General features: G+C 45.7%; 3 protein-coding genes across 5 annotated transcripts in view; 2 read left to right on the top strand and 1 right to left on the bottom strand.

Moving 5' to 3' along the window:
* NCOR1 (nuclear receptor corepressor 1) overlaps positions 1 to 5,642 on the top strand; it is a 75,633-nt gene extending 69,991 nt beyond the window's left edge. The window contains exons 44-47 of the mRNA XM_082493275.1: positions 251 to 304; positions 1,391 to 1,612; positions 2,188 to 2,370; positions 2,600 to 5,642. Of these exons, the coding sequence (XP_082349401.1) occupies positions 251 to 304; positions 1,391 to 1,612; positions 2,188 to 2,370; positions 2,600 to 2,787 (647 nt within the window). The 3' untranslated portion in view covers positions 2,788 to 5,642. The remainder of the gene's footprint in view (positions 1 to 250; positions 305 to 1,390; positions 1,613 to 2,187; positions 2,371 to 2,599) is intronic.
* Positions 5,643 to 6,591: 949 nt separating this feature from the next.
* On the bottom strand, positions 6,592 to 10,744 carry TTC19 (tetratricopeptide repeat domain 19; the record flags this gene model as incomplete). Of its 3 annotated transcripts, none has more annotated exons than XM_082493256.1 (10): positions 6,592 to 7,037; positions 7,564 to 7,726; positions 8,020 to 8,174; positions 8,381 to 8,475; positions 9,035 to 9,096; positions 9,336 to 9,392; positions 9,939 to 9,977; positions 10,190 to 10,300; positions 10,393 to 10,466; positions 10,540 to 10,744. In XM_082493256.1, 10 exons carry the CDS (start codon positions 10,742 to 10,744, stop codon positions 6,907 to 6,909), a joined length of 1,092 nt encoding a protein of 363 aa, XP_082349382.1. In that variant the 3' UTR covers positions 6,592 to 6,906. The 3 variants fall into 3 exon arrangements, with proteins under 3 accessions (XP_082349382.1, XP_082349381.1, XP_082349383.1); XM_082493255.1 differs by having other exon boundaries at positions 6,594 to 7,040; XM_082493257.1 differs by having other exon boundaries at positions 6,597 to 7,040; positions 10,393 to 10,447.
* An 83-nt stretch (positions 10,745 to 10,827) lies between these two features.
* Positions 10,828 to 23,615, top strand: ZSWIM7 (zinc finger SWIM-type containing 7). The gene is made up of 6 exons (XM_082493276.1): positions 10,828 to 10,854; positions 11,338 to 11,435; positions 13,363 to 13,384; positions 16,866 to 16,968; positions 22,408 to 22,512; positions 23,321 to 23,615. Exons 2-6 carry the CDS (start codon positions 11,360 to 11,362, stop codon positions 23,435 to 23,437), a joined length of 423 nt encoding a protein of 140 aa, XP_082349402.1. The 5' UTR covers positions 10,828 to 10,854; positions 11,338 to 11,359; the 3' UTR covers positions 23,438 to 23,615.
* The last annotated feature ends 449 nt before the right edge of the window (positions 23,616 to 24,064 follow it).

Genomic DNA, 24,064 nt, shown 5'->3' with positions numbered 1-24,064 from the left:
TCAGTCTGCTTCCTGAAGTAACATCTTTAAAAGAAGGGTAGCCAGGACATTGTAAGATACTCTTACCCTGTATAGACCATTTTCCTGAGAAGACATAGTTGCGTATTCATCTTAGAAGATTGAGAAAGAAAAAACAGAACATTGAAAATAGTTCAAAGGAATTATACCTCGTGCATTAGGACTAGTGGTGATCACTTGTAGTGATCATCAGTACTAGAAAACTCAATGAAATGTTGTGCTTTAATTGCAGCAACTGCTCAGCCAGGGACTGAAATATTCAATTTGCCAGCAGTCACTACCTCAGGTAAGATTTTCAGTAGAAGCAGCAATATATGTTTCAGAAAAAGTAAACTAATGTAATATCATTTATATATTTGGGGAGTGCAGTAAATGAGGAAGATGATGAAAACTTAAAAAGTAATATCCTACATGAAAACATGTTTCTTATATCTTTGGGAAAAGCAAAATTACCAAAGGAAGTTTCAGAAAATATTTTAAATGGGAACTTAGGCCAGAATGTTTTATTTGTGTGCACTGCAAATCCTACACAGAGGTAAAAGTCAGGAAAAATTGGTTAGCGTCCCACTTAAATACAGTGTAGTTCAACAAAACTTGAGATTAGTAGTTCATCAAATGTAGTTTACTTTATAAACTCTTGTATTTAAAATACTGATCATTTTCTTCTGTGATAAATAAATAATAACCCCCCATACTTTCTATGAGATGAAGAAATTAAACATAACCCATCGTTTTACTGTGTTAAAGAGGTGAGTGAGGCAGAGAATTGAACTGAAATGTGGGAGATAAGAACTGCCAAATCTGAACCTTGAGTTGTATTACAGATGGACTTTATGTGATTTTGGCCAGTTGCTGCCCCTTCTAGTACAGTGCTTCTGTCTTTTATATGGAGAAAGTATTGATCTCGTTAATTTAGATGGAAGATAAGCTTTTGGAATAAATATTTGCCACATATCACACTTCATAAGACAAATTAGTATGGATCATTAATGAGAAAAGTATTCTTCTGGTCCCTTACAACTGACTAGTAGCTGCAGATTTTACTTAACATGCTATCACAAATCAGCATGCTCAGCTTCCTTTGCTATTAAAAAAAAAAAAAAGTAAAATTTACCCTCTTGCAAACAGTCTGACATTTAGTGGCACTAATGACATAGCTCTTCAGTGTTTGTTGGCATGTCTAACATGTAGCCATTGTGAGCTGCTTTGGAGCATGTAGCTTTGCATTTAAAAAAAATCTCATCTTTGGGTTTTTCTTCCCACCTTTCTGCCTCTCTCTAAAATCTTTTCCCATATCCCTTTGTAATTTCTCTGAGATATGTTTTTTGCCTCCCCTCCCACCTTTCCCTGTGTGTTTTCTTTTATCTCCCAGGTGCAGTCAGTTCTAGGGGTCATTCCTTTGCAGATCCTGCCAGTAATCTGGGTCTAGAAGACATTATTAGGAAAGCATTGATGGGAAACTTCGATGACAAGAGTGAGGAGCATGGAGTTGTAATGTCGCAATCCATTGCGGTAGCACCTGGCAGTTCCAGCGCTGCAGTATCAGCAAGTAATGAGACGCGTAGGGAAGAAGCTAATCCATCACCAAATTCAGGTGAGGTATTGCAGCTCCTAAATACTTCATGGTCTTAAAGGAGAAAATTTAAAAAAAAAAAAAAAAAAGGTTTCAATAAATTTGGTGTCATTGAATATCACTGTCTTTCCTCGGGAATCCATAGAAGGTGTTTCCATTCTCTCTAGTGGTCCTGGTTTTCAAAATGGTGGTGGTGCCCTCAGGAGCATTAGCCGTTATTTCCCGGACAATGACAACACTGATGCAACAGGGAAGAGATAACGGTGTATTAGATACCTGAAGCTTCCCAGCAGTTTGATGAAAATGCATGTGTAGCACATCACCTATAAGGAATGTGTGACAGTGGGAACTAGTTTGAACTGAAAACATCTCCCTTCCCAAAAATGGAAATATGACTCCCTTGTGATGAGAACAGGGATTTTCTAGCAGTAGTGTGTTACAAGACTAGCCTCTACAGTCACTGATTGTAGTAAATCAGCATGCCAGAAGGCACTGGTGTAAAACTCCCGTTTGCTCTTAAGTGATGATTTATAGAAACAAACGTAGACTAAAATGCAGTGTAACATTTTTGTAAAATCTGTGCCTACTGTTTCCAGGAGGGGGAGTCAGCAAGCAGAAGCTAATTGGCAAGTCAAATAATAGGAAGTCTAAGTCTCCAATTCCTGGACAGGGGTATTTGGGAACCGAAAGACCTTCTTCTGTCTCATCTGTACATTCAGAAGGGGACTACCACAGACAGACTCCAGTGTGGGCCTGGGAGGATAGGCCTTCATCAACAGGTGAGAAACAGATTTCTTTCAAACTTAACAAAGCAGATGTGATATTTGTAGAAAGGTCAGATGTAGACATACTATAACACTGGTACGTTGGTCAAAAGAGTGCAGCATATAAGGATTTTTTGTAACAGAATTTCTGTTAGTCGTCACAACCAAAACAAGACTGTCTTTCAGGTACAGATTTCTTAAAACAGCTCACGTTTTTGACTTGGAGAAACTCTCTTTGATTCAGGTTCAACGCAGTTTCCTTACAACCCGTTGACGATGAGGATGCTCAGCAGTACACCGCCAACATCCATTGCGTGTGCCCCGCCGTCCATGAGCCAAGCAACCACTCACCAACAGAACAGGATATGGGAGCGAGAGCCTGCACCACTGCTTTCAGCACAATATGAGACTCTGTCTGACAGTGATGACTGAACTATGCAGACTTGTTTTGTTTTTGTTTTTGTTTTTTTTTTTAAATTTGCGGGTCAAAAAAAGAAATCTATTTTTGACTTGTGCCCATAGAGACTTTCCAGGAGAGCAAGGGCCACACAATGAAGAATTGATGGAGAGTCCATTAAATGCCTTCTGCACAGGCCGTGTGTTGGAGGATCATGATCAAGAAGGTTGACTTACTAAAGATAAATATGTAAAGAGTTTTTAAAAATGTGGACTATTCCTGTTCTACATCTATTTGTAAAGAAAACCATAACGTCTTTAAATCATTCTTCTGTAAATAGAGAGTACTTTTTGCAGTGTTTTTTCCCTTGCTATAGTATCTGGTGTACTTCTGTTCAAATCATTGCCTAAACTTTGGGGGTCATTTTGTAATTTTTTTTAAGCATTTTCTCCAGTGTAGAGTACTCTTCATAACCCCAGCCTCCCTACCAGCCTAGCCTAACCACAACCCTAGCCTCCCAACCAGCCTAGCATCATTGCCCATTTAATGCCGTGCCACTTCTTGCAGGCATTGTGCTTTTATATCATTTTTTTTCCCTAGACACACTTTCTCAGTGGTGTTCAAGCTCTTGTGAAAATGTTGATTTTTAAGACTGACCCCGTAATAATTCTGTACATTAACATAGTCCGGTTCGCTGGAATAAGATGATATATTTCTTTGAATTTTAAATTCTGCCACATTGTAAATTTTTGGTGCAGTTGGTTTTATTTAGCAACACTGCAGAAATATTATTGCATGGGTATGTTATGGTTCATTTTTAAAAGGATAAAAAAAGAAAAAAAAAAAAACAAAACAACAAAAAGAACAGCTTCTGGAGGCATACCTCACTGTTATGCACACTGGGAATTTTAACTGTGCCCCAAAAGCCTATCGTAGTGTTGTTCTGTTTCTGCATTGTATGCAGTCAAAACAGGCTACTAAATTTTACTGTCATTTAACCACAGCAAATGGCTTATCTGAACAGAGGCTCTGGGTGGGTTGATAAATCCTTTAAGAAGAAAAACCTCTACATCCCAATTTTAAATAAAACAAAATGCTTTTATAGAATAACTGAGCAACACACGAGTGAACTACTTGGCTACTGTTACAACCAGTTTGAAACAGGTACTGTGATTTTTACCTTCCTCCAGTCTAATTTTAAAATCTTTATGTATAATGATTATTTTAAAGTCTGCATCCCCATCCCAATCCATAGCCCTATAAGCAAGCTTTTGGTGGAAGTCCTTACAAATGCTTGGCTTAACTCCTAAAGTGTGCAATACTTGTTAGGGTGATTTTTAATTTTTATTTTTAAAATGTATATGGTACTAGGAGAGTCTCCTTAATCATTCATCTATCGATGCCTGCTATGATATGGTTGTAGCTCGTGTATACATACATCTGGTTAGTGATATCACAGGGTCTCCTGACATCCATCTTCAAAAGCATCTTATTTTTTTGCTGCACTGACCTCAGGAAGTGAATTTAAATCTTCCGGGGTAGAAGGACTGATTTACAGATAGCACTGATTTGGGGGGTGGCACAGTCTGTCAGATTCCAAACTGCTTTTGCATCTCATTGATGAAGAGAGTCTTTGCCTTGAAGTTATTTTCCAGTCAAAATATTTTTAATTTAACGCTGTATTTGCGATATGTTGTGTGGAAGGTGTAACACAGCTGTGTAACCTTAAGCCATGTAAGGTCTACATCTTATGGAAGGACTGTAATGGTCCAGTTACAAACAGGAAGAAGGATGAATAGCAAATTTATCAATATCAATTATCATACTTTAGAGAAAAGCCTTTTTGCCCCAAATGTGGGAAAGAAAAAATCCAAAGGAACTCATTTGGAAACCTGACACTGTGTTGCAAATACAGAATTATTTTGCTACTTTTTTTAAACACTGCATCAGAGCAGATGAGTTGGCAGTCTTAAATCTCCCTGTGGTCTTTCCCTAAGAAAGATTTTTCTCACCCGCTCATCCTTTACCCTTCTGGCTTAAAGTAGTGATGTTTTCATCCTGTTTGTAGACCTGTGCTCTTATTTTAACTTTTTTGTTCCCACAGCAACATATACTGGAAAACAAGTTGATCAGCCCTTTTTGTAGATTGAAATTTGGAGTGGAGAGTTAAGTTCCATTCTAAAACTCACTTGTTCTCAATTTTAGTGTAACAAATACAACGTGCAAGAGGCATGTACAGACCAATGTCTTTGCTAACTGTACAGTAAGTATAGCATGTTCATTGCAAAGCTTCATGTTATTGCTGCTGCAGCAGCAAGATATCCAAAGTAGGATAGTCACTTTCTCCTAAGATACAGCTTGAGTGGCATTTGCACATAAAATGTTGCTGCTTTTTTGTTTGTTATCCGAGTTCCAACTTCTCCAGTGTAAAAAACCTCTCCAGAGCCTAAGTTAGGGTTTACCACAATTCCAGTAATCTTCAAGTATGGAATTACATCTGACCTGTTTCAAACAGGAAGGTGTTTGTAAATCATGTTTACAAAGTGTAGTTTACTACAAATTTTTAACTGATTTCTGATCAGCGCTTTCACAATGCTTTCATCTTGATATGTTTCGTGATTCTGATATGAAATTATTTAAGACTTGAAAAACCCATGCCATAAAACTCAGCTCTTTTTTTTTTTTTTTTCCACACAATGTCTTCAGTAGACAGTGACTTCTGGATTCAGACCAATCAATAAAGGGGATCAGTTCTCCATTTGCTTTTCCTGTGTCTCCCTCTTGTTTTGCAGCATCAAGCTATGTTCATGAGAACAGGCAAAACACTTCCCTTAGGGGGTGCTGCAGGGTTCCCAGTTAACGCTGCTGGAGTGTCTAAGGTCTGCCACTTAAAAACCCAAAACCCAGAACTTTACAGAAGATTGGCTCTAATGTGTTAGAGACTTTCTGTTAGTACAAGCATACCTGTAACAGCCATATTTTTACTTCCTAGCCTGCTGAGAACAAAGCTGTATATGTGACTTAAGTTTTTCCAGCTTCAATGAACATCTACTCTAGAAAACCAGTGTGCCTTTTCTTAGCTGAAAGCTAAGCAGAGCTGAAGCCACTGTTACTGTAAGTAGACTAAAAATGATGCAATTATCATTAAGGGTTGTACCAACCAGCTGAAGTTCTTATAAATGAGAGGTTAAAATAATGCTTGGTTAGTGACAGAATTACAGTTAGTTCTGCTATCCTACCTAAATAGGAATTTGATAACTTCTGGTTTAATTCTCCTTTGCCTTTAACATTAGGCTTCCCTGCAGGACAAAACTGAAAAAGTCTGTTGTATAAGCAGGCTGGTTCATAGTAGATTCACATGAAAACACATAGCTTCCAAACCTGACAGCTTGTACATACCATCTTTTCCAACAGGAAGCCTCAGCATTCTAGCACTGACCAAGACAGGAGGACAGCTTTGGCACTTCATGTGCTCTTGACTAGGGTAAAGTAGCCAAGTGTTTTATTTCTGAAAACAGCTCTGGTTACGGTCTCCCCCCTCATCTGAGAGGGCATGTTCTATCTTTGGATGCTAAATGCCTTGAAGAAAAACAGTTGATCTTCAGGCAACCTGTCTGAAAAGGACACGGAGCTACAGCTCTGTCATAGTACAGGTATAGTCTGGGAAATGCGCTGTTCGCTAATAGATACTGAACTGTAGCACTGACAAAAGTACAGCCTGTTGTGCTAGCCAGCATGTAAAGAGTCAGACGATTCCTGCCTGTTTTCTTTTTCATGACTTAGCTTTAGTACAGCCATGTTTTGAAAGTGAATACTTCTGTGAATAGTCAGGAGTAGCAAATGACTACTGCTTGACTGAACTGCGAGGATTAATACCAGGCTAGACTTGTACTTTGCTGGCAGTCAAGACAAAGTCAGATCACTAGCACAGGAGGTCTCTCCAACCATAGACTACACCACAATTTACATAGTTAAGATTTCACAACTTTATTTTGGGCTAAATTGTTAGGCAATAGCAGCCCTTCCTGTTAAGCAGTCCTTAAACTCCTCATTGCTGTTCCCCTGGAGAACTGCACCAAACTGGTCCCAGGCTGCTTGTACTGACCAACCCTTGCTGCTGTCGGTCACCTCAAGGTGGGACTCTGTGGCCAGACTTATTTGGAGCCCTTTCTCCTCTTGGCCAGCTCAGCTAGTTCTTCCTGGATATGCTGGACAGAAGCAGCATCTCCCTTCTGTTGTGCCTGCTTGAGAGCTTCTTTATACACTTGTTTTGCTTGCAGGAAGTCTTCTGTAGCAAGAGGAGAAAGCAGCACAGCTAGCCAACTACATCAGCCATTTTCAGAGTCCCCTCCTGAAGCAGACCACATGCAAAGGACAAGCAAGGACTACTTGGAACACATCCGGACCTAGGGAGGTTCAGAAAACATCCAGCATATGGTGCCAACTATGAGAGCTAGACAGCAGCAATGACTATGGGACAAGGTGCTGCTTCAGCGTTAAAATCTCATAGAAATAAGTCTCAAGCATGCCTTCTGTCCTTTTGGAACCAGTTACTGTACATACAGGACAAGGGAAACAAGATCCCCTGGCAACCTTTTGAGTCAGATGCAGCAGTACTACATTTATCTTGGACAGGATCCTTCAGCAGCTGAATTCAGTTTGAACACAACACAGGTTGCCTAATCAAAGTCAGCAGACCTACTATTAAACTAAAAATAGTAACACAAAAATAGTGCTATATTCAATCCTACAATACAGGTATCTGCAGTCAGCACAAGCACAGTGACATAGCTAGACATTTATTTACCTACCTTTGTGCATCAGAATTCCTGCCAGGTTATTCAGAACCATGTGCTCCTCAGGGTGCTGAGTCTCCTTTGCCAGCTCAGCTGCTCTCTTCACATAGGTGTATGCCTCATCATAGTGCCCCTGAGCATCCAGTACAGTTGCCAAGTCATTCATCAGAACCACAGTCTGTACCAGGACAGAAAAGGAATTCTCAGAGCAGGACTTGTGGAGAAGTCTGGGGCAGCAGAAGCACCACATTCATACCCCTGACACACTAGTAAAAGTAGTATTTCCCAGAGAAACTTTCAGTAAGAAAATGTCTTATATATCAGCATGCTCATTCTTCCTGGCTGGAAAACTGAACCTAATTTAGTGCTGTGTATATTTCATGCTAGCAAAGATGCTTTTACGGCTACCTCATTCCCTAGGAGATTAGCCTTTCTTTCCCTAGTAGTCCAACTACCATTTGTACACATCACCTGTGGATGAGTCTCTCCCTGAACATCATTTGATATCTGCAGAGCCTTCTCATACATTTTTTGGGCCACTGGGAGCTGGTTAATGTTTAGGAGATAGCGAGCATAGGAGTCTAGGCTCATCCCAAGCAAGAGACGGGTGTTGGCCTTTTCTTCAGCTGCAAATAGAGAGGAGTGGAAGTGATCACTTCTACAGGATCAAGCATGAGTCTCCATGCTACAAGAGTAGGAAAACTCGTGTGGTGTGAAGACAAGGAAGGACTGACATGAAGACAGTGCTTAGGCAATATGGAAAGCAACATTGAGGTCAGGGAAAGGGAGAAGAGATAATGAGGGAAGCCTTTGGCAGACAAGGCAGTCTCACCTGGTAAGACATCCTCAGGCAAGTCCTTTTGCTTGGCAATCTTCTCCTCTAAGGTCAGGATGCAGAACTCATAGCCAGCCAGGGCTAATTTGTGCCTGCAAAGTACAACAACTCAGCAAAGCAAGGCTCCTTCTACCCCTGAAGGGACAGATGTGAACACCTTCAATCCCTCATTCTAAAGGACCTGTAAGACAACTTTTCCCCTTTATCAGAACCTTCTTGCCCTCAGTGCTCTCTTCTTGATCGTGGCCTGGACCCTTCTCTTGACCCATGGGGAACGGGTGCCAAGAGGTGGAGAGGGCCCCCTCCCCCCAAATAAGGCCAGCTCAGGCAACCCATGCCAAAGCTCCACTGAAAAATGAAGCTATGAGTTACCAGCCACCAACGGCGTTCAAAAGCTTTCTCTCCCGTGAGGTGTGGATTTAAGACTAAAGAGCGATGTCCTTTATGGCTGCTTCTGCCCTAAGCTGGGCAATTACTGTGCTACATGACAGTGGGTAGGCAAATATCATGCCAGTTGGAACCTTGATGGTATCTTGGCACAGCACAGCAAAGCTTTCTCAGGCACTCTATTCTCAGAGGAAAGAGCCTCTTTCTTCACTGCCACTGTGAAGCTGAGATTAAAGCAAAAGATGCCTTTAGCAGGGAACTCACTGTTTCTGAGCAGCATAGATACTGGCCAGCTTGAGGGACATCTCAAGGATTGCATTGTCATCCTGCCAGGAGGACACACAATGTGACTGTTATTCTTCTTACATTTCCTCAGTAGAAACATTACTTTGCCAAAGAACGAGTTTAGACCTTGAAAATGCCCATCCCCTTAAAGGAAGTTCTTGAGAAGCTGACAAGCTCATTAGCTAGTACTGCCAATTTCCAGTAGGAGCTATTACAGCACAAGAAATAGACTAAAGAATTGTTAATACTCCCCCTGAAAGCCTTTATCAGAAGAACATACCTCCTTCGTGTCCCCTGCAAGCAAATAACTCATACTTGCTTTGTAGAGCTTTTCTGCCTGCAATGAGAATTTTGAAGAGAATACTGAGGAATGATGGCAGTTAAGACAAAAGATCTCTACCCTTTATGGGGGCAAACTACTGGGAAAACCCTCTCTCTCAATTTGTGGCGTTTACCTTGTATGTCAAGACCAGTCAGAAATGAAAGGCTAACTTGAGCCCAATGGTACTGCCAACTGGTGGGTCCTTCCAGTTTCTACTTTAGGACTGCTCTACCAGCCATGAGTTTACCACATCTGTGTGCCTTCAGGGCTTTCCCGGACTCTCCTTGGGACAGTATCTAAATGCCCGACTGTGGCATTTGACTGTAAGAAGTATTCCTTAACTTACACCATGTTCAAGCTCAAAATTTAACTGTGAAAGAATCTTTCTTAGCAACGTGTGCTCTATGGGACTGCAGTCCCATGGCATATTATTCTGCCTTATACTGGGAGATCTCTGCCTCACAACTCTCAGTGTGCAGCTTGTCACCGCACCTTCACCATCTTGCACAAGATGTCAGCCTTGTAAAATTCAGAGGGGGGGGGGGAAACAGAGCTACTCACGTTGTCCAGCTGTCCCTGCATGAAGGCCACGTTTGCCATCTGGAAGAGACAGACAGTGCTGAAGGTCCGCAGAGGCTGCGGGGAGTAGCCTCGACGCAACTGCTTTTCCTTCTGCCTCCACCACAGCCCCAATATATAGCACAACACCCTCCCGACGGGACCTGCAGCCCAAGGGCGACATCCAGCACGAACCAGATGGACATGGGACATCACGGAGCAGGAGGTACCGTGCTGCACCTCTGTCCCCCTACCATGCTGTAGGTGTAGACGATGGCTTTCGTGTTATCCGCCTGGTGCGACAGCCGCAGGGCTTGGTGCAGGACCCGCTCGGCCTCCCCCAGCTCACCCTTCATGACGCTGAGCTGCAGAGAGAGAGGGGAGAGCCGAGGGGCCGCTCACCCGCCCGGCCCCGCGCTGAGGTAACGCCGTGGCCCTGCGGAGGACGGCGCCTCACCTTGGCTCTCTTCAGCAGCAGGATAATGGCGTCCTCCCCGTCCTCCTCGGCGTCCCTGGGGAAGAGGGAGAGGGCTGCGGGACGAGGGTGACCGCCGCCCGCGCCGCCCCGCCCCGGCCCCGGCCCGCCGCCCCCGGCCCGCCTCACCTCCCAGGAAGCCCACGGCACCCCCGACCGGCCGGGCCGCCCGCCGCCGCGCGGACCCCGTCCTGCTGCCGCTGCCGCCGCCGCCGCCCTCCTCCTCCCCTCCGCGGGCCCCACTGCGCCATGCGGGCCGGGGCGGTGGGAGCCCGGCGGGGCAGCGCCGTCCGGCCAGACGGCACAGGACCCGCGGCACCCCTGCCGCCAGCATTCTCCCGCGCGGGCCCTTTAAGAGGGCGCCCTCGCCACGTGATGCAGGCCGGTGCGTCACCGGGGCGCCTGTTGCTACGGAGACGCGCCCTCATGGCTGCGTGGCCACAGGTAGGCCCGGCCCCGGCCCCGGGGTCGCCGTCCCAGGACCGGCGGCTCTAAATAGCTCCGGCGCGGCTCCGTCGTGCCGAGGGAGCCCCCGGGGACCGCAGCGGGGAGCAGCCGCCGTGGCTCCCGCTGTCGGGGCCTGGCAGCCGCCGGCCCTGCCCTGAGAGATCCCCCAGCGCCTGTCGCGGGCCTCTCTGGGCCCAGCGCCGGAGCGCTCCGGGCCAGAGCCTCTTCCTGTTGCAGGCTGTGTGGCCCTGCCCCCGGTCCCTTTCCTGGGGACCTCTTTATAGGTGGGGCTGTCTGAGAGGCACATGTCTGTTTTGAGAAACCCTTTGTTCCGAGAAAGTGTAAAAAACACAGTTCAAAAGGTGCCTCATTGCAGGGTTGAGGTAGAGTACTGCCCAGATAAACTGTCCTGGTTTATAGTATCTGCAGTGACTGTAATTATTTCCTACTGTCTCCTGTTCTCTTCTGCCTTGCTTCCAGTCACGAGGCCAGTACCAATGAGATGGATAGTACCTTGCCAGCAGTAGCAGAAGAGCTTTTGAAAGAGATCAAAAAGGCTTTTCAGGAGACCTCACATGGTACGTGAAGAAAAACAGAAGCATTCCAGCAGGCGGTGGGCCAATAATACTGGCAGCGTCAAACCTTTAGGTAGCAATGAGGGTTGTCAGCCTCTCCTTGCTTGCATCTTATGCAGACTCTGTCACGTAAGGGATGCCCTTCGCTTTTGGGAGTGGCAGAGTAACATGTTGAGGCCACATGCCTTTTCTTGCATGCTTTTAAAAGCAGGATATTATAAAAGAAAGTATATTTGGGCTTCCACATTTCTTTTTAAAATTAATATCTGTGGTTCTGAGTGTATATTTAATTGCTGTACTTGATACAGCTTGTCTGGACACAAGGGGTTTGAAGCACAGGTAATGAGGAGCAGGCCCTTCCAAAATTAGACTAGGTTGGACACTTTTTTGAACGTGGGACCTAGGGCAATGCTATTGCTTAGAGTTTGTAGTGTAAGTGGTCACACTTGAGGGATGATAATTTATATGCTTTCATGTAGGCATTTTGTTGTGCCTACTGTACTGCTGTTTTTATAGACTCACTAATTTCAAAACTAGAGTTGAAAGGGAAATCTTCATAAAAACGATCATGTTTCACGACTGACCAGCAGAGGGTGGAGTGTTAGTGATTCCAGGGCAAAGAACAACTTTCCTGTTGCTTGAATGAAGCAAGCATAAGCCAACAGTTAAATCTTGGTCAATTCTAGCAGCTAGTTAAGAACAATCACCTTCATTGCACTCTGGATTACTAACGTAGTTCTGTAATCCATGCTGAAAGAACATTACTGTTTGTGTTTACTTGATAAGTAGCACAGAATGGTTCTTCCTAAGGAAAGTGTCTATTTAAGGAATATTTTAACAGCACTAAAACCAACCGAATAAACATTCAGAGGAGCCTGTTTAAGCACTACATTTGAGTGGGGAATGGGCAGAGACTTAATGTCTAAACTGTCAGAGTGACCACATTAACAGCTTTTTGGCATACTTGCAGTATGTCGTCTGTCAGGTTAGAGTAGAGCCAAAATCTACATGTGACTTTTAAAAAGAGCTTTATACATCCTGTTGTAAACTAGAAAAAAAAATATTAAAGGTCGACATTCCTTTTAAGGTATGATTCTCCTTAAAGCACCAAAATAGTACTAAGACATACACTGAGACATAACTGCAGAAACAAACTGATCAATCACTTTGGATAGAACAAAGTTGGAAAAGTCAAACCAACAGCGTAAGTCACAGAAAATATTTTGAATTGTTGGAACAAAGGACTTTAAACTCAAAAGTCCTTCCAGTGGAATACGGAGACGTAGTACACTTTGTCCCATTAGTGATAACAGAAAGATCAGATTGGATGATCAGAGTGTAAGCTGTTAGCTACAACAAATAGACTAATTTTCTTATGTGTAATTTTCCATCTTGACAAGAAATTCTAATAAGTGCAGACATTATGTTTCTGTGTGCTGTATTAAAAGCTATAAACTAGTGGTGCCCTGCAAGACTATGCTGGGAAAAGAACAACATTTTTAAAGTTTTGATGCCAGAGTTCTCAACTGATGCCAAGAGAGTTTCAGGGAAACCAATATATATATTTTTAACTAACTTCTTAAAGTGGCAGAGTAAGAGGTTGACATTGCATGCCTTTTCTTGCATCCTTTTAAAAGCAGGATATCATAAAAGTAAGTATATTCGGGCTTCCGCATTTCTTTTTAAAATTAGTCCCTGTGGTTCTGAATGTATATTTAATTGCTGTACTTGATAAGTGCTTTAGCACTACCATAGCAGATCATTTGCTGCTCCTTTTTGCTTTTCGGTGGTTAAAGAGGATGGCTAGAGCATAGCAGTCCTATGTGGCCTCTGGGGTTACATTAGGGAGACACTAGCCTCCCTGTGATGTTGATGTCTCTCACAGTGGGGAAGTTCAACAAAATCATGTTTCATTTTCTTTTTGTTGCAGTCCCCGATGACCTGCTGCTGGGGTAAGTATCTTTTGCTTCAGTTCTTGTCCCAAGTGTCTGGCTAAAGGGCAGCTGATAGTCTGCTCTCATCATAGTACCGCTATTTTTTCCTTATGTTTGACCAGTACGTGTTTCTCATGCAGAGGTGCTATGTGTTTTTGCTGGTAGTGGAAATGAAGGTCCAAAGAGATGATCTCAAGGTTTTTTTTAGAGACTCATGAAATTACCTCTGTATCGCTGAATCTTCTGTGATGACTTGCTTTCATTTGTGTGGATTAAACACACAAAACCACAGAATGTTTAACCTGAGCTCTGAGACCACCCTCAGCTCTGGAATGAGTTTTCTGTGAGAGTGGGCTGTGTTTCAGAGTGATTTGTGCTGCTGGAGTGCTGCATCTCCACAGCGTTCAGATCATTGTGAACACAGCAGCATCTTGAGATTCCTTCTTCTGTTTGAGTCATGGGCATGTGTGATAGAAAGGGAGAAGTGAATGTATCATCTTTCTGCACAAGAGAATTGTTAACTTGAAGATTACCCTGAGAGTTTTCTTCTGTTTAGAAGAAGTCTCAGGTCAGCTTCATCGTCCTTGCATTGATTGAAGCTTGTGAATATTTCAGCCATTCCCAAGCAGTCTCCTAAGAGATCCAAGTTTCACAGCTTCTGCAGCTGCCACTAATTGGTGTTGGTGATAGAGAAAAGGCAGCATCACAGTGAGAAAGGCTTTTCAGATTCATCTTTGACTTTGTGTTCCTGCCTGCCTGTAACTTAGCCAGGAGAGGAGACTACCAGGAACTCTTCAGGCCTTAATATCTTTGGGTCTAAAGTTATCTAACCTAACCCTTGTGAAAGGTATGGATGCTGGCTCCCCCTTCTGGGACCACACTGGCCTTTGAAAGGTGGGATTGTATTTTACAAGTTTTTGTTTCCTTCTCCTCATAAAAAAAAGAGCAGGAAAGAAGTTCCCTTGTTAAGTTTGGGTGGTAACTCTTGGCAGTCAGATTTCCATCAATTCCCTGTGACCAGTGGCTCAGAAGTATTCTGAGTTAATTTCTGAATCTCTTCCAAATCTCTGAAGTCCTTCAATTTTCTTTGGGCATTCCCCTTACTTATTTCCCGTTAGACTGATCAAATTATATACATGAAAAAAAGAATCCCCCAAATTTGAAAGAGTTACTGAAACTCATTAACTCAGCCCCCTTATAGTCCCAAACCTAATCATTAAGGAATGTCTTACGTTGAGTGTTCCCCCGCCCACCTCCTCTCAGTCCTTAGATGAAGCCAATCCTTATTGCCTTGAGTTTGTGCAACTGAAGTTTTGGTATTCCTGGAAAAAGTCGGTCTGCTTGGCTTGTTATCAATGAGATTGACTCAGACACATAGGTCAGCCATGCTGCTGAGACGCCAGGGCTCTGCCTTGGCTCTTTGTATCTTCACTGGAGTTAGAAATATTCCTCTGCTTTCTCTTATTCTCCCACTCGTGTTTTCTACTATCTTTTCATCGCTGCTGATTTTCTTGTTGTTTATCCTTGTAACGAACCTAGACTACACAGATTTTTCTCAGCGGATGAAAGGTCTCTAAAGTTAACTGAGTTGCCCCTGAGTGCTTTGGAACACATTCAGAGCAGCTGGATATACAGGTCTAGAATAACTTTTAAGCCTATGAGCTATAGGTTGGTCTATAGGCTAAAGGTATAGATGTCCATATTTGGCATACAGCTTATCATATACCCTTGCATGGCATCAACAGGAGATAAAATCCTCCTTGCAGGGATGTGCAGACAATGAGTATGTAGACAGAAATTACTGTGCCTTCAGGACTCACAGCTTTCCACTTGCTGGTGTGGAATTTTACAGCACCAAGCACAAGAGCAGCCAGACACCAGCACGTGCCCTCATGGTGCTGCCTCACAGCACTGAGGCCGAGGAGAGAGTTGTGTAGAGGCAATGTTTTGCAGGAAGCAAGCATGCACTTGAGCAAACCTGGCTAACCTTGTCTTTACCCCATCCCAGGCACTCTCTGATCCATAAAAGCTGTGCAGTGGTGCGTCCCTGCATGGTGCTGTGTCCTACTTGGAAGGAAAGGAAAAGGAAAGGGTTTGTAGGGAGGGTGGAGTGGCATAAAGCATGTGCTGTCCCTGGGTGTTTATCTGGAATAAATTGCTGTCTCTGAGCCCCGCTGGTAGATGGATTACAGATGCTATCCGGTGGCTCCACGTGTAGTTGAGTGTCTTAAGTAATTCCCTGATGGTCTTTAGCTTCCTTTTGATGCAGTTTGGTGGGTAGAGAAAGAATAATTTATATCTCAGTTGTGACTGCGATAGAGGAGATGTGATCACTACAAAATGACTCATTCATTCTCCAGGGCTTAAACCAGTTTTCCTGGGATGAGGAAGGAGCCCTGCTGCTGCATTTCCTATTGCTCAAGGAGCTATGTATCGTCTTTGCTCTCTCATTCCTCCAAGGCATGATGTGTGGGCCATGACTGGAGGTGGGATTCAATAATCTGATTCAGGGCAACTCACCCAGGACATCCTGTGTCCTGGTGTTAAGGTGTTCCAGAGCACAAACCCCTTTTCCCCTTAGCATCAGCAAGCCTGCCTCCATGTGCTCCTGTTTACCTGGTGCTGCCCCGACTAAAATCCTTGTTTATGCTTGTTGGGCTTATGTGACAGTTTCACAGTTTACTGCAACAAGGATAATTGGGCTGCGTGTCTGATACTGCCTGTTGCCTGTAACCTCTGTTGGATCCCCAGATCTGTGCATCCCCCAGGATTTCCTTCCTGCATCTTCTCTTTGCCAGCATGTTTGGCTTTTGCTGCCTTAGGTGCGGTTTCCCCTGAGGAAGACCTAGTGTATTTAGGGTGCTGGGCAGAAGCAAAGTTTCCAGCTTTAGAGTCTACATACACTGATTGATAAATTGGTTAAGTGCTAGTGCTCTGGCACTAAATAATCTCACTTCTGTGTCTCAGATGCACTTTGTCTCATTTTAGTTCAGGACAGGAACCACTTCATGTCCTGTTTGTGCAGCAGGCAGCCAGAATAGTGTTTGGGTCGCCGTGCTGAAAAAGAAACACATAAGCTGTAATGTCCTGTGTAAGAAAAATCTTTAAAATGCCTTATAATTAAATCTGAGTGGGATTTTGCAAAGAAATGTGGAACTGTTTGGGAGCATCTTGGAAATTTGGAAGTTCTCTTAAGAATATCAAAAAACCAGCTCCGAATAGCTGGTAGAGTAGAGGCTTAAGGACTCCTTAAGGACCGAGTCCTGGGATTTTCTGAGGGACATGGCAGGGATTGGTGGTCACTTGGTGAAAGTCCACAAAGCTGAGAATGACAAATGGACTTCGTTGCTTGGTAGCATAATTAATGGAGCTGTAACTGTTAGGATTTTGGGAGGCCTACAGGCCTTCTGGACTCCATAGGGCTAAATCCCCTGGATTAGGCTAAGCCAGGTGGTCCTCTTTTATGGTGTGACCTAACTAGAGACATGTTCTTTTTCAGGCTGAAGTTCATATTTGGCCCATCTGCTGTCCCAGCTTTGGATTTGGTGGATCAGCGTTCTGTCACACGAGTCATGTCCCCCAGTGGAAGGACTGCATACCAGGTACACACTGTTTTTCTCCTCCTCAGTCTTCCTTTCTGATGGTTTCCAGTTGACGTGAGCCAATATTTTCCTAACTTGCAGAACATGGAAGGGCACTTGGATAAACATAGAGAATATCAGTGTTTTACAAACTCCTGAAGTGATACTGGAGGGCAGTAGCCATGGACTAGAATTAGAACAGCATGGGATTCTACCATTTTCTGTGTGGCTCCCAGCCAGTCAGAGACAATTTCTTACATGTTTATGAGTATCACGGTCAGAAGGAAGTTTTCCAGGGATTGCTAATTTTGCTTTATTACTTTCATCCTATCCAACAAAGGCAGTTCTTCCTCTTGACAAACTGTACGCAATGGTGTGTTATCTGCCATCACTGCATTTCTTTCCCTGTTGCACTCCAAATCCTCAGTGTCCTGAACACTCTTGACCTCTGCTTGGCGCTAGGATCCTTGCTGCCTGGAAGGAAGCAAAGCAGGCCAAGTCTGTGGGTTTCATTCTAGTTCACTGTAGCCAAGTCTGTGAATCACTGAAACATCTTCATAAAATGGCATTTTAGGGAGAAGACCTCAATTTAGTCCTAAAGATCAAACTCCTTGTACAGCACAAGGATCAGAGGTGGAGCTGAGACTCATTAGGTGAAGAGAGGAGCCACTGGCACTTCCTTCTGATTTTTCTGTGGTATGGACAATTCCTTGCTTTATTGTGCCACAGCACCGGTGACATCTCTGTTGGGGACAGTCTGTCTGTTATGTGAGCCATTGACCAGCTGCATCCAGCCCATGGGGTCAGAGTCAGAGAGACGCTGAGTGCTGTACCCTAGCTAAGGCTGTATAAGCAGTGGAGCCCTGTGCCCATAAGATTTTGGTGAAGAAGCATCCAATTCCTTCTACTTAGCACTACTAACCCCTCAGACAGCACAGCCCTCTCCATTGCTGAACCTGGTGCTGCCCTTTTTCACACATCAGAAGAGAGGGAATCTCTGCTCACTGTTGCAGCAGCCAAGAGGAACATTTCCAAATATCCTCCCTGCAAAGGCCCTTCTCTCCTTCCCTGGAGGTGCTGAGATTCTTTGGGGTCATCTAGGGTAAGAGAAGAGCTGTGAAGCCAGGCCCGGGTAATGACACAAACGTTTTTCACATGTTCAGAGCTTGCATTGCTTGATTTGCACGTGGAGTCTTTATCGCTTCTGGGGCCTTGGAGAGGACATCGGCCCCTCCAGAGAGGCATGATTCATAAACATACAGGACTCAGGAACACAGTCTTTGATTTGAGTTGAGGGCTTGCCTGTGGATATTTGGTAAAGCCTAAAAAGGTCACATTCTCCTTGCAGAGCTTTGTCAGGCCGTGCAGGTGAAGGCAGAGCTTTGCAGGCAGAGATGTATAGTCTTCACTTAGCACCCTTTTGTGTGAAGTGTGAGGGGGACTGCTTAGGGCCTCTGGACTTCTCAGGGAGCCTAAATACGTGCTCACAAGCTTACAGCTTTTCTGCAGCATGGCAGAGTTATCTGCCTCTTTAAGAGGCCTAATATTAATCTCTTAGATGCAGGAAGACTCATGAGACATGGAGGAGATCAGAGAAGCATGGCGAGAGGGCTTTGATGTGTTGGGTGCTGCCCTGACACCCTGCTCTGGTTTGGGCAGGGTCATTGCTGAACAGTGCAGCGAGGCGGGCACCCCTCCATGCTGCCCAGCCCTCTCCCTACTGAAGTGAGGGGCCAAAACTGCTGGAAGCAGTCCTGCAGTCACCAAATGGAGCTGATTTATTAATATCTACTGATGGCCCCAACAGTTGGCTCAACTTGTGCATGTTGAAAAAGAGCAAGTGTCAGAACTGCTGTCCTCCTGCCACTGCAGGTAGAGGGAGCCACCGGCTCCCCTGTGGGGAAGGAACCTCTGGACAGGTAGGTCAGGGCTGGTCACCAGGAGTAGGACAAGCCCAGCCCTCAGTGTACTTTGTAGCTGATGGGTATGATGTGAGCGGCCCCCTGCATCACCCAGGGCCTGTGCCTGTGTTCTCCCAGCTGACAGGCAGCCTACAGGAGACCGTCCCTGCCTGCAGGTTCCTAAGTGCTTCTGAGCAGCATTCCTCTTTAGTGGAACTTGATTGCTGAATAAGGCCATGCTGATGAGTTCATTAACAGAGGAATCTGAAGAGATATTTTCTCTGGGGGTGGGAGGCTGGTCCCATTGTGAAATTCTTCCGCAGCACAGCTGTCTGAGATGTAGAAACAAAGAGCAGAGCCTCCCCTGGGGCTGCTGGCTGGAGCAGTGACAGGAACACAGTCTGAGGCCATAGAAACCGAAACACGGAGTGGGACACTGCACTTAAGAGTAGCTGGGTAGTGTCACTGGCTCTTCATTCATGTGTATGTGGCGTAGACACATATCCCACCTATGTGCACTTCTCCCTCAGCAGGGAAGCATGCCCAGTGCAGGGAGGAGAGCGAGGGAGCATCTGTGGCTGCCTGGACACATGCACAGTCATCCTTTTCACTTCTTCCCCAGAAAGTCAGCTCTGCTGTTTGCACCCAGATGTGGTTGAGCTGGAATGTGAGGTGGTGCTTTCACTTGCAGCTGGATCTTGAGAGCTGTTCTCATTGAGGCCATGAGGCTGGTCCTATTGTGAAACTCCTTTGGGTCATCATAGCCAAAGCTGAGATGTTGATACTTCACAGGCTAAAATGCTGTTTGCATTCTGTATCACCCAGCACATCTGAGGTACTACTTCAGGGGAAGATGGCTCTGCTCAGACAGGCCCTAGGACTGCAGCCTGTAGTGAAGGCAGCTCTTGCCCTCAGGAACTGAGATGGGAGAAGAGCGAGCCCGCAGTCAAGTGAAAGCTGTGATTTGTCTATTAATGCCTGGGCATTAATGCCCTTGCTACTTAATAGGGGGTATTCAAGGGCTAATGTTACCTCAGAATTGTTAATCATCCCAGAAGAGCTTGTATAATACCTGCCTACGCTGCAGACTAAAGCCAACCCTTGTAACTCCAGGTCAGGGATAAATAAGTTTTACCTGCTGCAGAGATGGTGGATGCTGGCTGATGGTGGCTTCGCTGGATTTGTCAGAGGTGTAAAGTGGTGAGCAGGCGGCAGCAGTTGCGGCACCTATTAGCTATGCCTGAGTTGCAGAAATGCTGTGAGCTGTGGGAGTGAATGCAGTTAGCGGGGGCAGAGGCAGTGCTTTAGCCCTCCTGCCAACTGTCACTTGCATTGCTCATATCCTGGCACTTTTATTGGATTCTTCTTTTTTATGTCTTTTTTAATTAATTTCGTAGAACTGTATGGCAGCCTGCCCCACCGTGAAGGATTTGAGCATCAGGTCCTGGCACAGGCTGTGGTGCTACCATACAGTTAGTATGCTAGTGGCAGCAGTAGCTGCCATGGTGCCACAGTTGGCCCTCCTGCATCCCCACACACTGGCAGGGACACTACCACCAAGCTGATTTTTCCTCGCTGTGCAGCCAGCAAGCGCCTGGAGATGAGGGCAGCGGAAGGAAATCTCATAGCAGCTCAGGGCCAAGAGAGCACCCCAGTGCCTGGCTTGGCTGCAGCTGGCCAGAAACAGAGGCACCTTTTTCTCTTGGTCTTTGGATTTTAGATTCTGCCTTATTAGGCAGAAGCTGCATTATTGCCATCTAGGTCAGGATACTAAACTCAGCCCAAATCTGGCAGTGTCTGTGTCTTCCTCCCCCCCACCTCCTCAAAGAAAAACATTTCTGAAGGAAAGGCACCATCGGAATACTTCATCTTGGAAAAAACAATCAAAGGGGCTAGAGAAAAACAAACTTATCACAAGTGAAACAAACTCAGCCTGGAGTATAAGGAGGTCCCAGAGTAAAGGCCAGACTGAAAAAAGACTGGTTTACTCTGAAGTGGGAATGTGAGTCTTGTGTCCTGAATCTGATGGGAGTAAGGGGGATTAGGAGGCATAGGCACTTCTGTGGGAGAGCTTACACTTGTGGATGTTACCTGTGAGGCAAGGGCTGCGGAGAGCTCCAGGGGACAGGGGAAGGCTCCCTTGCAAGTGCAGCTCTGGACTGGGAGGGGTGATGCTCCTCTGGAGTGATTTAGGAGTGCCAGGGGCATCCTGGAGGGGAGCAGCACTCTGCGGAGCTCCACTGTCTTTTCACTTTTTTGTGTTTATCTTTGGATGTAGGTGGATGTGTGCCACAAACCCAACCAGAATCTAAAGCCTGGTATGGGGGAGGAGTGTGGTGTGCCATCAGAGCACAGAGGCGTGTGCGCAGAGGATGCTGCTGGTGATTGCACCCGTGTAAATCCCCACCATTCTCTGGAATACCCTGGAAGAGTTAGTGCCAGCTGTCGAGGCCACAGACCTGATGCAGAGCACTTGCTCTCACTGTGGCAGATATGAGACACGTCATAGCAAATATTCTGTTGTAATTGTGTTGGCCATGGGGTGCACTCAGGCCTCAGAGCATTAGAGAAGTCCATGCTTTTGAGTGCCAGTATTTGCTTATGGTCTGCAAGTGTGTTCTGCTCCCACAGACTCTTCCCTTGCAATAGGAGGGGGCAGAGCAGTTGGCTCTTAAAGTAGCTTTCTAAAAGCTATTTTCCAGTCTTGAAGAAAGCAAAAGAGAAATATGTATGTTGGCTTTTCTATACCGTGCAGTCAGCTCCAGCAGTTCACAGTTTTCCTGTCAGTTTCTCCACGCTGGAAACAAATGCTTCCCTCACCTGGCTGCCCATGGCGCAGAGGGAATACGCCTCAGTACCAGCCTTGCAGAGGAGCAGCATGTGGGAAAAGGAGGCAGTGCTGTTCCCAAACCAGAGATGGAGCAGGAAGACTTCTTCTCTGGAGACTTCAGCTTTGTTTATTCAGACAAAACTGGATTCCAATAGCTGCAGCTGGTTTTGGGAGCAGAACAGCAAGAGCCTTTGCAGCCTTCAGCCATGGGAGCTGGTTAGAAAAGGCCTCGCTGTGAGTGCTCACTGCTGATCTTCTTCCATCCCCAGGTCCGTGGTGGCCCTGGATTCACAAATGGGCTTTCTGCGTCATCTTCAACTATCCTGTGCCTGCCAGTACTGGGTGGAGAGCTCGCTGCAGGGGCTGGCAGCTCGCTGTGCTGCCAGCTTTGGGAGATCAGGGGAGGGGGCTCTGTGCTCGATGTCACTACCTTTTTCTTGACTTCTTAGCAGCAGATAAGTCACTGGAGCTAAGGTCTGCTGCAAGCAGGGGTGTACATGCAGGGATGCTTCCTCACCTGCAGGAAAGAGAAGTGTGTAAAGACCATGAGGAAGCTGAGCTTCAAGTTTAGATGGGCTGCTGCAGTGTTTGGGGATGCTTTTGTATTGTGACGCGCGCTCACCAGTTGCATGTGGAGAGGCCATCAGGCCAGATATAGGCTGAGAATTGGAGATATTAAAACTGAATGCTGTCTCTGACTCCCGCTTCCTCTGACTGCTTTTGTTTCAGGTTCTTGGGAGCTCAGGCAAACTCTACACCTGCTACAGTTCCTGCCATTTCTGCACGTGTCCTGCTTTTGGTTTTACTGTATTGCAGAAGAGCGAGAGCCTTCTGGTAAGTGGTCTGCCTTAACTTGGGGCCAGGACAGGGAGTGGGCGAGAAGGCTGTGCCCTGCTCCTTGAATCTGAGCAGCCTTAAGTTTCCAAGGGAGCAAAGGCAGGAGTGTTGAGTTGTCCACGCAGGCTGTGCCTGACCCACTGAATAATCTGACCTCTGGGAGTCACAGTATTTGGGTGGACCTAGGCCTTAGGAGGGCTAGGGAGGGGTTTTGTTCTTAATTATACATTGCTGTTCTGACTTTCAAGAGATGGTCTCTTGGAACAAGGGCTATTTCTGCTAATGGGACTGCCACATGGAGTCTGACTGATGAAGTGGTGCAGTTCACCTGGTGCCAGTAAGGAAGGGCACAGGGTAACTAACTGGTCTGAAAGTGTCCCCCCCGGTGTCAAGCATCCCTCCCCCTTGGGAAGCCCATCTCTTCCAAGAGCTCTGCAAACTGGACCTAAAACTCTTTGGTTTTGAGAGCCATGTGGGCTGCCAGGCAGTACCAAGCCAGATCTTGTTCCTCATAGTCTGGATCTACCTTCTCCTCCATGCATGTGGGGAGGACATCAGGAACCAGTAACACCTTGCTGTGTGTCAGGTCCGTGTATCGCATTATGCTGACAACAGAACTGACCTGGGACAACTGGAGCACCAGCCTATGCCAGGGCTTGGTGTGCCAAGAGGGAACCATGCTCCTGGGAGGGGTGAGCGCTTCGTTAGACCTGTTCTGGGCAGGATGGATTTTTGTGGCTTCCAGATAGAGCATGACATTCCTGCGTTGCTCCTGCTGTTAACTTGGCTGCGCTATTATTTGCAGTGCAAACATATACTTGCCGTCTACCTCAGTCAGGCCATGGGAACCTGCCAGGAACTAACTGTCTCTGAGGAGCAGCTCACAAGCATCTTACTGGCTGAGGAAGAGGATGAAGGATGAAGGATTTGGATTGCATGTGGATGTGCTTTCTGTGTACCCTCCTGGCTGTGTAGCTGGCATTTTTCTTATCTACAGGGCTGTCAAATATTCATCATGGCTGGTAGATTTCTTCCTGTGCTGCAGCCAAGCGTGACATTAATTAGCAGCCTTGCACTGGTGAATTAATTAATAAATGTTAAGAAGCCCATATTGACTTCAGTTTCATTTCTTTAGGCTATTCTTGGGATTGCTGAAGATATTTGAACTAATCTGTACTATTGTGTGCTTGTGATGCGGGGGTATGAACCATCCAGCAGGTCTCTTAGTGATCCATTAATCCTTGTTAACTCCGCTTATGCTTTGACTGACCCCACCGCCCTTCCAGTGCCTGCACAGCTTTGTGGCGTTGGCCATTGACAGAGTGACGCTGCAGTGGCTCTTCTCAGCTAGCTGCTCAGAGCAGCTCCTGATTCATCACTGGTAAACCTGGACCAGGGGTGAGGACAGGCACCCCTCAGCACCTCGAGGCTGATGACAGGTCTGTGCTTCTGCTGTGCTTACTGTAATATGAGATCTTTGGAAACATCGCCCTGGCTGCTGCGCTGTTAAACGCACCCATTGCAGACAAGTCGACCACCTCATGTTGGC

Source organism: Vanellus vanellus (assembly GCF_965231255.1).
Source record: "Vanellus vanellus genome assembly, chromosome: 19".
Taxonomy (NCBI): Eukaryota; Metazoa; Chordata; class Aves; order Charadriiformes; family Charadriidae; genus Vanellus; species Vanellus vanellus.
This window is presented reverse-complemented; position numbering and strand designations above follow the sequence as displayed.